Source organism: Melospiza melodia, chromosome 6 (genome assembly GCF_035770615.1).
Source record: "Melospiza melodia melodia isolate bMelMel2 chromosome 6, bMelMel2.pri, whole genome shotgun sequence".
Lineage (NCBI taxonomy): Eukaryota > Metazoa > Chordata > Aves > Passeriformes > Passerellidae > Melospiza > Melospiza melodia.
Genome location: NC_086199.1, coordinates 10,183,788 through 10,198,467, shown reverse-complemented (window position 1 = coordinate 10,198,467; position 14,680 = coordinate 10,183,788). Strand labels below are relative to the sequence as shown.

The 14,680-nt window shown below is 36.9% G+C and overlaps 2 protein-coding genes across 10 annotated transcripts in view; one reads left to right on the top strand and one right to left on the bottom strand.

Annotated features, from left to right (window-relative positions):
* The window catches only part of XRCC3 (X-ray repair cross complementing 3), a 42,924-nt gene that overhangs the window by 4,574 nt on the left and 23,670 nt on the right, over positions 1-14,680 (bottom strand). The window lies entirely within an intron of this gene.
* The window catches only part of KLC1 (kinesin light chain 1), a 43,289-nt gene that overhangs the window by 21,677 nt on the left and 6,932 nt on the right, over positions 1-14,680 (top strand). For 2 of the 9 annotated variants that reach the window (XM_063159855.1, XM_063159859.1), the window contains exons 4-13: positions 796-874; positions 2,740-2,965; positions 3,487-3,574; positions 4,240-4,341; positions 4,961-5,134; positions 5,226-5,325; positions 6,175-6,224; positions 6,311-6,378; positions 7,741-7,849; positions 9,813-9,947. In XM_063159855.1, the coding sequence (XP_063015925.1) occupies positions 796-874; positions 2,740-2,965; positions 3,487-3,574; positions 4,240-4,341; positions 4,961-5,134; positions 5,226-5,325; positions 6,175-6,224; positions 6,311-6,378; positions 7,741-7,849; positions 9,813-9,947 (1,131 nt within the window). Of the gene's footprint in view, positions 1-795; positions 875-2,739; positions 2,966-3,486; positions 3,575-4,239; positions 4,342-4,960; positions 5,135-5,225; positions 5,326-6,174; positions 6,225-6,310; positions 6,379-7,740; positions 7,850-9,812; positions 9,975-13,823; positions 14,457-14,680 lie in introns of those variants that run through there. The other 7 variants (XM_063159853.1, XM_063159858.1, XM_063159862.1 and 4 more) reach the window with 6 other exon arrangements.

The window sequence follows — 14,680 nt, the reverse complement described above, 5'->3', positions numbered from 1 at the left end:
AATGCCAGCAGCAGTTGGCTTTTTCTCATCTGTGGAAAAAGGTGTTGATTGGAGAGACAGAAATATAAGAATGTGTTCTGCTTCTGGGTTTTCTCCTTACTGAGCTCATCCTTTCTGAGAACTTCAACTATTTATATTGTGTAGGCTCAACATTTAGGAAACAGGACTGAGAGATGATCTGTCTCTTCATTTTATATTTGAAATTATATGTAGATGCTTAAAATCATTTTAAACTGATGGATTGTGTAGAAATTAATATGGTTCCAGATGGAGACTATTGGAAATGAACTTCCTTTCAAGTGTTCTTGTTTTGTTTTTTTTTTTTATTTTTGAACCTTCCAGACTAATTGCAAAATCTAATTATTTGTACAGAAGTTGAGTACTCAGAAATTGAGATCTCCTTATTCCTCTCCCTTGCCCAACTATATAACTGTGTTTATGACTGAGAAAGGTACCATGGACAGTTCTGTACTGAGCAGTGCTTTCTCTTCAGTGGGTACTTTCATGAGACCTAGTGCCTCTGTGAGAATGGCAAATGTGTTCTTGTGTGCTCAAATTGAGACTGAAATCTAGGAGACCTCATTTCTATTCCTGGCCCTTCTGAAGGTGTCCTGTATTGTTTTGGGACAGAGTGTGTAAATACATTAAAATATAAGACCTACCTTTATAAAACTTTATTGAGAAATGTTATTCTTGTCAATTCTGAATGTGGGGTTTTCCTTTAACATTGCTGGTTAATTGGCCTGCCCTCTTTTGCCTTTGCTTTAATTTGTTGGGTTTGGGCTTGTTCTGTAGGAGGATAAAGATTCGGATTCCACCAAAGAGCCTTTGGATGATCTATTTCCCAATGATGAGGATGACCAAGGACAAGGAAGTAAGTGTACTTCAGACTACTTTGTTGGTGTGTTTCTGCAGTGCAGAATATAAAGATGCACTTTTAAAAAATGCTTGCTTCACCATTCCACTGCAACACAACTGGAGTGATTAATGCCTCTGCTGGAATAAGGAATCCAGTAATTGATTTACATTTTTTACATTGGTGTGTACAGAACTGGGGCTTAGGTTTTTTAGAGTTTACTAGGTGCTGTAAAGTTCAGACTGATTTAAATTCAGAATTTCTCCTGTTTTCCTTCTTAGGGTTCTCAGAATGGTTAGTTGCAAGTGACTGAGGCAGATTCTAACCAGATAGTGGATTCTGTTTATGACCTCTTAAATTAATCTGATCTGAGACTTTTGTGGCAGGTTTCAATAAGAAATCTTTTTCATATAGTCTTTTGTCCTTTGCTAAGATTGTCTGCATAGTTTTAATACTAATTGTGGAAGCATTGTTTGTCTTCAGGTGAGCAGGACTGAGGAATATGCTGTGGAACTTGAGGCAGATGTTTGGTAGTGTGATTGAATAAAGCTCTTGGTAGATAAGTAAACTCTGCTTAGTGGAATGTGGTTTTTGTATGTTTGTTAACAGAACATATTGATGTTGTGGAGTCAGTGCAGTGTGGTGGGAGCAGAATGGTTTTTACCACAAAAATAACTTGAGGGACAATGTCTGAATGAACCCACCTTTGCAATCAGCAATTTCAAATTTCCTTTATGGGCATGCCTACAAGATACACTGCATTTTTGTCAGCACAGCAAAGCTATCCATAAGAGGCACTGAAGGGAAGGCTTGAAGGGTTTGCAGCAGGTCATTGTTGTCATGAGCTCCTTCCTTGCTCATCCTTGCTTCCCTAGAATTTTGTAGTTGGAAGGTTGAGAGGAAAAGCTCCCTTACTTCTCTTTACAAAAGACAAAGTTGACATGTCAGTGATTTCTCTGACCTTCCAAAAAATGCTGAAATTCTTCAGTGCTTTGGCAGGCAGTGACTCTGGGTATAGGCTTGGACTTGTGTGATTTCACTGCCATAAAAAGTCTCCCACTTTCTGTGAGAGTGGTTTCTGCTTAATAGAAAGGAGAGAGTAAAGTCAGGCTCAGAGAACGATAAACTTGTTCTCTAGAGTTTAATGAAAATGAACAAGACAGAATATTCTAAATCTCAGAAATTGGTCAGGTAAAGAGAAAAGGAGGCAGTAGGAGAGTAAGGGTTTTTGGGGGCAATAGGAGAGTAAAGGTTGCAACAACCAAAGGTTAGGAGCTACTGGGAAATAAGTGGCTAAGCTTGAGGGTTAGTGAGTAAAACTTGAAGGTTGACTTTGACTCGGGGCCTTTTGTCTTGTAGCTGTTGTTTCTGGCATCCAAAGTGTTTCAGTCCTTTATTGCTAATCTTAAGTGCTCCTTGGCATAGCAAACTAAGGAAAACAAACAAAGTATGTTTAGAGAAGAAGAATAAAGGAAAAAAGCTTTTCTGCAGATATTCAGCTTATATATGTTGGTGTTCCTTGCCATATGAAAACAGCAATATTTGTAGGTGCAAAATTGTTAAATCATCTTGAGAATGGTTTGCTGAGCCAAAATAGTTTCTTGCTTTCCTCATTAGTTTTTTATGTGTAGCCCTTTGAGCTATGAGAACTGTAAAAATAATTGTATTACAATACTGGACAGGATATGAGGACTAAAACAGTCATACTTCCACAGTCACTGTTGAAGACAGCCTGACTGCTGTGACCCATGCTCTAAAGCTAATTCTGTGTATTGAAGAAATAAAATTCAGTGAGTCTCTTTTTGTGCCACTGAGCACTCAAGTGAGATGTTTTATTTACAGTCATCTTTTACACAAGTTGAAATTTTGTGGATTTTTTTCAGTTCAACAGCAGCACAGCAGTGCAGCAGCTGCTGCCCAACAAGGGGGCTATGAAATTCCAGCAAGGTTACGGACCCTACATAATCTTGTTATCCAGTATGCTTCCCAGGGTAGATATGAGGTTGCTGTGCCTCTCTGTAAACAAGCTCTTGAAGATCTGGAGAAGACTTCAGGTCATGACCATCCTGATGTTGCCACTATGTTGAACATACTTGCTTTGGTGTACAGGTTGGTATGCTGACATAGATAAATACCAGTGAAATAAATACTTAGTTGTTTGGCTACAACCTTTTGATGTTCAGACTAGAATTTTTTCCCTGTTCTATTTTCCTTTTAAAATTATTATTAAAACCCTCCAGAAGTCCCTTAAATATTTGTATGTCTCCCTGTACTTAAACGTCAAACAAGTTGCTGTATTTTTGCCTATACCTTTGCTTTGGGAATGAGGCTGGGTTTGATTTCTGTTTTTTTTTTTTTGTCTACTGAGGGGATGTGTCTTGATTACCCACTTCGAGGTAATCTAGAGGTAGAAATTGGACATCAGTGTAGAAATGGTACATGCTCAGTATAGTCCTCAACTACTAAACTATTTGCAGTCACAGGCTTCAGGATTCTACTTCCTAATTTATTAATATATTCTCAATTATTCTTTAATAGTAGCATCTTTAGGTCAGCAGTGAACTCAGCTTAATTGTTATGATTTTTCATTCCTGAATCCCCAGTGTTAATTACATCTCTTTACAATTCAGAGACCAGAACAAGTACAAAGATGCAGCAAATCTCCTGAATGATGCCTTGGCCATCCGTGAAAAGACTTTGGGCAAAGATCATCCAGCGGTTTGTATACTTGCAATAGCATCATTTTAGTTTGCTTTTCATTCAACTAATTGCTTTTTATCAACTAATTCCAATGTCAAACTCAACAGGAAAGGTTGTAAGACCTGGCTTGTCTTTAAACAGTACAGGTAGGAGGCCACATTCTATTCAGTGCTGTTTCACCATGAATAATTTGCCCATACTTGATTTTGGATTGCCTGGATTTTTTGTGGGAAATCAATTTGTGAAGAAAGATTTTTGCTTACTCAAATCTCTTTATTATACTCAGATTGAAGGGGCATTTCTGGTTTCATTTACTGCTGCTTGTAAATGAAATGTAAATCAAGCATTTGGAAAATTCATGTGATACATTTGTGGCCTGTGGGACACAGGGCAGCTCAAAGTGTAGATGTGAGAGGTGCCTGTGTAAGAGAAGAACATGTGAAAATGTGTGCACTAAATGCCATGTCCACAAAGGAAGCAAAATTACTTCATGATTTAGGTTTTTCTTTCCTCTGTTGTGTATGTATGCATTTAATAATAATTACTTCTTCACTTCCAAATTTCAAGAGGTCTATCCTGTGCATGGAAAATTTAATAACATCAATGCCTTGCAGGTGTGCTCATTTATCAAGTATTTGTATCAGCACATTTCAGTGCACTTAATGTTTCTCTGCTTTTGACAGGTGGCAGCAACTCTTAACAATCTTGCAGTACTCTATGGTAAACGGGGAAAGTACAAAGAAGCAGAACCTTTGTGTAAGCGAGCTCTGGAAATCAGAGAAAAGGTAGGAGTGACAAATACAGAGCCTCTACAGGGACTTAGGGAAGGAGAAAGCAAAGTTAAATGCTTACTTTTTTGTACTTTGGTTGGGTAGATCTGTCAGATAAACCCCATTGTTAACAATGCCTAGTAGTTAGGAGTGTCTGAAATTGAAAACAGTAGGAAATTCCAGTAATGCTACGAAATTGCTGGAGCACGCTGGGTGTATGCTAAATTCTGTATTTTATGAGAAACTTCTTTACCTTTTTCCTTCCTCTTTGATAGCTAAATAATTGATTTGACAAGAGCATTGGAATTAAAAAATGAAACTTAGCTAAAATTTTTAAGTTGATTATTCTCTATGTGGATATTTATTTTAGTCCATGAGATTGCATCTTCTGTTTTATATAAATAATAATTTCCCTATAATGTTATTTTACTACTTACTTTGTTCCTCTTATGGATTGTTCTGCATGATTCTCAGTTTGCAGTAGAATTGAGTCATTTTCATATCTTTGAAATGCAGCTTTTGCTTTTGTTGAATTGAGGAGGAATAAAACTAACAGGATGTTTCTAAATTATTTACTTCTAGACCATGACATGATGATTAGAGAATGTTTTAATACAGTGTATTTCATTTCCAGGTCCTGGGGAAAGATCACCCTGATGTTGCCAAGCAGTTAAATAACTTGGCTTTGCTATGCCAGAACCAGGGGAAATATGAGGAGGTTGAATATTACTATCAGAGGGCACTTGAAATCTACCAAACTAAGCTGGGACCAGATGATCCAAATGTTGCAAAAACAAAGAACAATCTGGTAAGCCTTTCCCAAAGTAGACCTGAGACAATTGAAATGCACTTCTAATAAAGCAGTGTGCTGATATCTTTTGGGGGTATTTTGTTTTTAGGCATCCTGCTATCTAAAACAGGGCAAGTTTAAGCAAGCGGAAACTTTATACAAAGAGATTCTTACTCGTGCTCATGAACGGGAGTTTGGCTCTGTAGATGGTAAGAAAATGAGTCCCTAGATTTGAATTTATGTTTTATTTTTGTACTTATGGAATAAAATTTGCAAGAAATGTCCTGATTAAAATTGTTGTCTGCTTTAGGGGGACTTAAAAGGTGAGCTGATAGATGTGTTGGAGGTAACATTCATCATAAGAAGGCTTTTAGATACAGCAGCAGACATTTGATTCAAAACCATGAGACTTAGTGGGTTTATGTTTTATGGATTTTGTTTCTGGCCTAATTTATCTTACACCCCACTAAACCCAACTTTGGTATTTTTATAGAGGCAGAAAAATGTACATCACTTTTCAGTCACAGGAAAAAGTCAATGCAGGATTTTGGTGACATAAATAAAGACATTGTTAATGCAAGTTCCCCATTAACATATTTAAAGAATGGGGAAAATACCTTTAAATTGAGAATTACACTGTACATTGAAGTCATATGCATTTTATAAAGCAAAAATCCCACTAAAGCATTTCCACTGCATTCCATGTCAGTAGCATATGCACCACTTAGTAGATGACAAAGTAGTTGTTAGGATAAAATAAATAAATTCATGTTCTCTAGCACAGAACTAGACACATGACAAATGGGTGACAGTGTATACTTACTTCAAAGCTTCTCAGGAGTAACTGTTTCTAACTTCAGATAAGAAAGAGACAGAACTGTAAAACTGTAAAAGAGCTCTGTGTTTTATTTATCTGCTGCTTCTACATGGACAGTAAGTTTTTTTTGCAACAATAGTATAATTCCCTGGTTCTCAGCTTCATTTCAGAGTAGTGAAAATACAACAATCAATACTTTGTAGTTTTGTTCTTCTATAAAATACTTTTCTTGTTTCACCAGATGAAAATAAGCCTATCTGGATGCATGCAGAAGAGAGAGAAGAATGCAAAGTAAGGCTGTTGTTGTAAATCTTTTTTTGAGCTTATATTTGTTTAGGTTGCAAATCAGATTTTTTTCAACTGCACCTTTGTTCTAGGGAAAGCAAAAAGATGGCACTTCTTTTGGAGAGTATGGGGGCTGGTACAAAGCTTGCAAAGTTGATAGGTGAGTAACTTCTTCACAGGACAACTCATGAATGCTCAGTGTCTCAGATTAAAGTATTTTTAAAAATGGAACCAAAGCAGCTCCTTGGTTAGGAGTATAAAAATGAAAGTATTAAACATTCCAGGCTCAAGACTGGTTTTCAGGAATGCAGCAGCAGTTTTCAAGTCCTGAGGCTGCTCAGATCCAGTGACATGAAACTGCCCCAGTTGTGTTCTTGGCAGTCCTTCAGGTGGCAGCGTGGGTCACCTTTCCCTCTGTGCCCCTCCCTGCCTGGGCAGGGCCAGAGATGAGCCTGCAAATAACTGCACCTTCAGTTACATAGCTGGCACAAGAAAACAAAGCTGAACTGCCACAACTAAGCATTACTTGAGTTTGTCAATCTTCCAGAATGTAGTTGTGTGAATGACAATGTATACTTTAAAGTGAAATAAGGGAAACAAGGATTTCAACTTGGATTATAGTTGGTGGAATTTTTTTTTTGCTCTAATTTTGTTCCATTACTGAAGCTTTTTTAACATAACCACTGTAGGTGGTGCAGTGCCTGAAAAAATCTGCAACTAGTACTGATAGTCAGTGAAAATTTTTTGTTTATTGAGTATTTTAATGCTCATGTTTAACATAACTCAGAGCCCTTGTACTGTTGAAATCTCTTTTTTTCTCCATCCTGAGTTCTGTGTACAATACATTTTATTGGTTTGTTTTTCATGTACTTTTTCATTCTAATGCATGAGAAGATCTTTTCTCTGTTGTTAGTGGAGCAAAACTTCACTCAAAAATACTATGATTGAGCTAATTTTGTGCCATTGAAACAAAAGTGTCTTTTATATGAGACTTGTTAATGAAATGGGCGATTTTTTTGCTTTTGTTGTTCAAGCAAATTGGAATGCACAGAAACTGCAAATAGGTGTTAAGTAAAAGCTGATGAAAGCAGCTGTTAATTGCTTTTGTGACTAACACATGCTACATGTGGTCTCTCTAATAGTCTATGCATGAATAAGCATTTATTTTGGAAGCTGCACAATTATTCAGTTGGATACACTCCTCTAGAGCTAAATTTTCACCTTGAGGTGCAGCTGGGGAGTACAAGGTTCTGGCATTGCAGTTTCAGGGATGTTGGCTACTCACAGAGACACTGACAGGCTTTGAAAGGGGTCAGCAGGTTATTGTGTGTACATGAAGGACAGTGTAGTGCATTTCAATAATGCACTGTAAGTGCATTTATTCTCACTATGAGTGAGAATAAATTATTAGAAAATATCATAAACACTGTGTTAATTTAAGCTTTTATTAGTGAATTGAGAAGAGTTTACTGTATGAGTATATATTTAACATAACAGAGTTATTTTTCCTTTCTCTCAATAGTCCAACAGTAACAACTACTCTAAAGAACCTTGGGGCACTTTACAGACGACAGGGCAAGTTTGAAGCTGCTGAAACATTAGAAGAGGCAGCAATGAGATCTCGTAAACAGGCAAGTATGAAAATTCACCTGAATGGTCTTTCTGCCTTGTGGTCATGCAGATTTTCAACTTCCTGTATGCAGAATATAGAAAATTTCAGTGCCTGGTCATCCTCTAATTTCAGACTGAGCTGGTGATAAAGTGATACATCTTAACACTTGCAGTTTGGTTAATTGTTAGGGCAGTGGCACCATGTACTGGGGACATGATTCAAACTGGAGGTGAAATTATGTGGAAAATGGAAGAGCAGAAACATTGTTTTGGCCAGCAGTGCTCAATTAATTGGCTGCTTGTCCTGGGAAACAGACTGTAGCTGGGGGAAAATGGGGAGGTTCTGCTGGAAATCTCCTTTGCCAATCATGCTGTTCTGTTTTTAATAAGGAGCTGTCAGAATTAAAAATGTTCAGTTGCTGCCTACAACTGACTAACAGAAACCTTTTGTTACTTCTGTAAACAAATGAGATAAATATTACAGTTTCAGTGGGGACTTCCTTTTAATGTACTCTCTTTGTCCTCTCAGATCTACTCTTCAAGTAACACTTTCTCCCTTCTCTTGAAAGATAGAAGAGAGTTTGGGTTTGTTGGGGGTTTATTGACTTTTTTTTTCTTTCCCTTTTGGATGGTTTGATAATTGACACTTATAAGACACTTTTATAAGTGTCTAAGACTGAACAAGAAAACTTGGGTTGTCAATTAGTGTTAAAATCGAAAGCAAAGTAAGAAAATAGAAATAAATAAGCATCATAAATGTTCAATTTTAATTTCATTTTTTTAATATGAGAATAAATAGGACTTGTATTTTTTTCTTGAAGCTTGCTGCTGACTGTTTATTTTTAAGGATGCTTCAGATTTTCACTGTGCATCATATACCACCTCTTCCATTAATCCATAATATATGGCAGTCTACACACCCCTAGATTTAGATGTAGGAGACAATGTTGTGTTACAGCAGCATTTAACACTGCCTTTTTATTCTGGGTCATTCAGGAAATGCTCTTCACTTAGGGAAAAACAGTTACATGGGAACAAGAAACTGACATCTCCATGGCACTAAAACATCTTTCATTCTTTTTCATGCACTTTTAAGAACTTTGGCATCCTTTTCACTTTCTGTATTGTGGTTGGCTTTATGGGTTTGCCACACCACATCTCTGCTTCATTTGCTGCTAGTGCTGTACTGTGGAAGATGCAGAATATTTTCTTGAATATAAGGCATTCATCTGGGATCTCTTCCTGTCAGCAAATACTGGTTATGATGTGGAATAGGTTTATTATAAAAAAGACAAAACTGAAAATAAGTATGATTTGAGTTTCGATATTTTCTAGTTTCTGTGTTAAAGAATTCGGCTTTAGTGCAGGGTTTTCATAGAAGGTACTTTAGATATTAAAAGGATTATTTTATAATTGATAGGCATGCTTTAACACAAAGTAAATGTATTGACCATATATTAAATATGTTTATCACAAGTTTCTATTCTGTGCCATTTCTTTCTGAAGGAAAATTACATTAATGCCAAGTGTTCTATGTCAGCATTTTTAAATAACACAACGTGTTTCTGAGGTACTAGAGATTCAGACACCTCTCCAGAGGCAGGTGAAAACTGCACCATTTGATGGGTGAAAAACTTGAGAATTACATTGATGGGTCATGATCTATAAGTTGCTCAAATATTTAGCTGCTTGCCAGATTGCTTCAGGTAAGTGACACGAACACCACAAGGCTTAGACAAGTGATAAGAAAGGAAGAAAAGAAGGAACAAGTCAGGAATTCTCAAACTGCTAGACTGTTCCCTTGATGCTGTGTTGATCCTTGCAGTTTAGAAAGGGCAGCTGAGCTGCTCTCTGGGAGCAGAACTGGACTGATGGAATTGTGGGCTGGTTTTACTCCTTGCTCGGCCCAGCTGTGTGTGTAAGTTGTAGCTTAACAGAGCTTGTAACAAGATAAAGCCTCTTCCCATTCTATCAAATTCTCAGGGTCTTGACAATGTTCACAAACAGAGAGTGGCCGAGGTGCTGAACGACGCTGAGAGCGCGGAGAAGCGGCGCAGCAGGGAGAGCCTCAACGTGGATGTGGTAAAGTACGAGAGCGGCCCCGACGGCGGCGAGGAAGTGAGTATGAGCGTAGAGTGGAACGGGGTAAGTACAGTACACAGTTGCACACACTAGCTAGGAGCTCATCCCCTAACAGCTCACCAGCCTGCTGTGCTCTCAGGAGTCTCCTGCTTCATCTACTTCCTGGTTTTTAATTTTGCAGAAACAATTAAGAAATTAAGAATAACATTTTGTCTGTCATAATGCTAAAAAACTCATCATATTTAAAAGTTTTAAGACATCCTTTCTGTTGCTGTCCTGAATGGTGATATTTCTGCAAGAATCCCAAGCAGTTGTATCTAAGGCCAAGTTGTGTAATGCTGATTGAGTGTCCTGGTTGTGGTCTGGTGTACAATTGCTTGTCAGTGGTTTGTTTTTACTGGTAGAAATATTCTTGCAATTAACTCACTTTTGCTTTTTTCCTTTTGGTGCCATATTTCCTTGTAATTTAAATGTTTATTTAAAAAATACTCCCTCAGTTGGAATCATAAAAAACATTTCCTATGGAAATATACTGAGTGTTAGCAGTTTCAAAGTAAATTAAAATGACCAGTCTAACACTAAAATAATTCTAATCTCCTCCTTACCCAGCTTGCTGGAGGAAGGAACACAGCTTTCCAAAGTGCTGTACAGTCCATTTTAAGAGGCAGTGCCATCACATAACGATGTGATGGTGACTTCATTACTTTCCCATATTAAAATTTGTCTGGAGCCAGGGCTTGTTCCTATTTGTTTCCCATATATTGGCTTCACTGTGTTACACTGATTGTCATAAAGTAAAAACATAGATATAATATATATATATATATATAATGTGATTACATGTGCATTTCTCTAACCATTGTTTTCCTTTCATTGGAAGGACAGTGCAAGCTTTCAGTTATTACCTGGCCTATGTAGTTTGCTTCTGTCACCAGCTTTCCCATGCTTTATCCCATTGCTGGCAATGGGATACACATTGCACTCTTAACTAACTCCCAGCTGCAGTTCTGCTGAAAATACTCTTAGATAATAAAAGTGGTGTTGCTTTTGCTGTGTGGGAGGGGAAGTAGCCTACTTTGCAATATTGAGTGTTCTGAAGCTTCATTTCTCTTACAATAGCAATCTTTTTCTCCCCATCTTTTTGTAAGCCACATGAGACAAAGCTTAGCATTCCAAAGCAACCTTGAGAAAACATGTAGTGCTTTAGTCTCAAAGGAGAATGTTCTTTCCATCTTTGCTTTTGTCTCTTTATTACTGTTTTCTTGGCATTGGTGCTCTCAGTGCCAAGACAGTCAATCAGCATCTATTGTGAATTAATACTGCATCATTAATAAAGCCAAAGTCAGGTTGAATAACTCTCTTTTTAATTCTCATTTTGCCCATTCAACATTAGAACTGTGTACTGTACTCCTCCCCTAATTTTCACTATACTTTGCATGACTGTATATTCTAAATGGATTAAACTTTTTTTCTGTTGTAGACATTAATGCATGCAGGGTTTGGATGGAAAGGGCCTCCTGGGGAAAAGCAATAGACAGTATTTCTAGGTCAATATTCGAATCAAACTCAGTGATAAAATTTGCTGGTCTGAAAAATTAAATTTTGACATCTGAGAGTAATCAAACTTCATTTTTAGTGTGCTGAAGTGGCATTGCTTCATTCTCATCTTTGTTATTTCTTTTTCCCCCCTCTTGAGAGAAGGTATTTTGTATTACATGTTCTACGTGAAGTGGGCAACTCTCTCTCCCTCCCCTGCAAGTGTTTCTATCTCAGTGATGTTCTCTCCTCTTCTTTATATTGTGTAGTTTTTTTACCCTTGTGTGTTCCCTCCAGACAAAATACTCTGATTCATAAAGTGGTGTAGGATCTTTTATTTGTGTCTGCAGAGCCTGAAGAGAGGCCTTTTCCATTTAAATTCTTTTGAAGCGGTCAAGCTGACTGAGAGAATAGGTGGAGTATGCAAAGGGACAAACTCAACAAAATTCTCTCAGAAGATGTAATTAAGGGCCTTCCACATGTAATGTAATCCACAATAAGCACTGAAGGCTTTGATGTAATATTTTACACTCTTACAAAAGAACAGAAATCTCTGTTGAAGTAAATCAGCCAGTAATGATTAAAACAGACACATTTCAGTGAGGTGTTATGGTGCATCTTTACATGTCACTTTTAAAGTTCATGACTTAAAGTGAACAGAAGATACTTGAAAACGCAAGGAAGTACTTCCTCTTAAAAATATAAAGTGGGAAGGCCCAGATTTGAATCTCTTATTATACTTTTATATAAAAAATAACAGTGAGTACCTGTAACTGGCATTTTTTAACTGATCTGGCAGCCTGCTGCAGGACAGATGAAAATCTTTGTGCTTCTTATTATAATGTTTGTAGTGTGAGGAATTATCTTTTCATAACTCCAGCCCTATGCTTCAGAGAGACAGGCTTTTGGGCATGTAAGTGCACTTCCAGGTGTGAAGGGAGAACTATGGATTTCACTGCCACAGACAAGAATTACTCTTGTTTAAATAAGTGCCAGACAGAGAGATGTTGTGGCAAAGTGCAGGAGATGGTGATGGTAAGCAGCAGTAATAATGGGATTCTCATTCTGAATGACATAAAAATTGGCAATTAAACTTTGCCATAAAAACAGCTTGTGAGTTTGGTTTTTGTTTCCTCTGGAATCAGGAATGGTGTTGTGTTTTTTTTTTTTTTTTATCCTGAACTCAATATTTTAGAAATGTTTTGTTAATCAAGCAGTCAGTGTTTAACTTAGGAGTTTGATATTTTTATTTTTATTTGAGGTACCCAAAAGCTTGTCTGCTTATTCCTACTTTTCTAGTTATGTTTACTGTATAGAGTTATACTCTATACCTACCAAATTTGTCTTGCCTTTGGATCATTTTCACTACTCTAGTATTGCTGATTGCAAACCACAGGAATATTTAGCCTTTTCACTGATCTAGTACTCCTAGCTGGAATTTAGATTCAGTTTATTCATTCCTGCAAAGCTGAAATCTGTCTTTAAGTGTGAACAACATATGCAATTTAGTTTGAAGCATAAATACTCAGTTAGATTTAGGTCTTCTGATCACTTGGTAGCAGGGCATTTTGCCATTTCCAAGGATAATTTTAATTACTGTTTATTCCAGTTGCTATAGGCAAAGGCTCTCAAGACAGGTATCATGAACCTATCAGTAATTGTCTCTGTACTTGTACAAAGAATTAAAAGTGTGCAAATTGAACCACAGTTTATTTTAAAGGTACATTGTTTCAGCTGCCCCTCACTGCATTAGGGACAGTAGAGAAAATTCCACTTGGATTATAAATATAGACAAAAACACAGATATGTTCTAAAAATACTTGTGAAAGTGAACTGACCCAGGCCAGTTGGATTCTAGTTCCTTAAGGGAATGATGAGAATTTTGTCTGGAGGTTAGGTGAATACCTCTTTCTTCTTGCACTTTTGTTTCAAGGAAAATTCCTGACAGAAGTTAAAGCTGAAATGAATGCACTTTGCTCTATTATTTTTCCTTTTTTATTTTGTTTTCCTTTTTTTTGTGAATGTCAGCTGAAAAAAAATCCTTTTTTTTTTTTGTTTCTGAAATGTAATAGCAAAGCTATTTCTTGTTAAAGGTGTTTTGTGTTTCACACAAATTCTAATTTGAATGCACAGCATCAGTCATGCTCATTTGTCAGTCCCATCTCAGTGATGTAGGTGAAACTGCATGAAGATGTAGGTTCTGGTAATTGCAAGGGCCTGCACTTTGTACTTAAGGGCTGTCCAAATAATTACTCTGGAAAAAAAAACAAGTTTTGAACATGACCTAGAAATACTGTAAACTAACTGCTCAAAATTGAAAACTGTTGAATTTTTCCCAACAGTTTCATTCAGTTTTTCTCTCTCCATTTCTGACAGGCCTAGATGCCTTTTGTGATTCTTATACTGTCTCCTGCATGACGGGCGTGCACCATCTTCAAGCTTTAACTTCTCTCTTCAGTACTGACTGCTGTGTTTTAGCAAACCCCTTAAGATTCTTGTCAGAGCTACACTTCCCTGTAAACTGGCCATTCCTTCAGTGCTGGTGTCATTTTTGGTTTTCTATTTCTGTACCTGTGTAGCTTTGCCAGATATGTATCTAGTCATACCAAATGTTACTACAACCATTTGCTGTGTAATACATTAGTAAGAAAAAAAAACCAAACAAGTAACAATGACCTTTATAAGTAGCTGTTCACTATGGAATAAAGGTAGTTAAAAGTATCACACAAGGTATTATTGAAATGGCATGATGGTGATCTTTACAGGAGAAAAACCAAACCCGTAAAAGTAAAGCATGTTCTCCAAGTGCTTTAAAATGTATTTAGAGACCTATTATATGGTTAACATCAATATGGAACTCTGGATGTCTTCACTTACAATTATTCTAAAGTAGCATTGCTGTTTAGTCTTTGTGTGAGATTTTGGCAATTATGCTTTTCTCTACTAATCTTGGTGTTCAGTGATTTGTGTATTTGTCTTTCTAACTTCTAATAAACTCACTCCAACTCAGGTGTCTGTCTTTGCTTAGTAGTGCTTTTTTCTTTTTCAACTCTTCTTTCATAATCACATAGGTTTTCTGTGGAGTAGGAAGTGGTCACTTCTAATCTTACTAAACTGTTGGGGTTTTGCAAGAGCAAAAACATTTAAAAATAGAATCGTGGTCACTCTGGGTCAGCACAGCAGTGTAAAACATGAATGCAATGTATGAAAAATGAATTTCATTGTGGTTTACT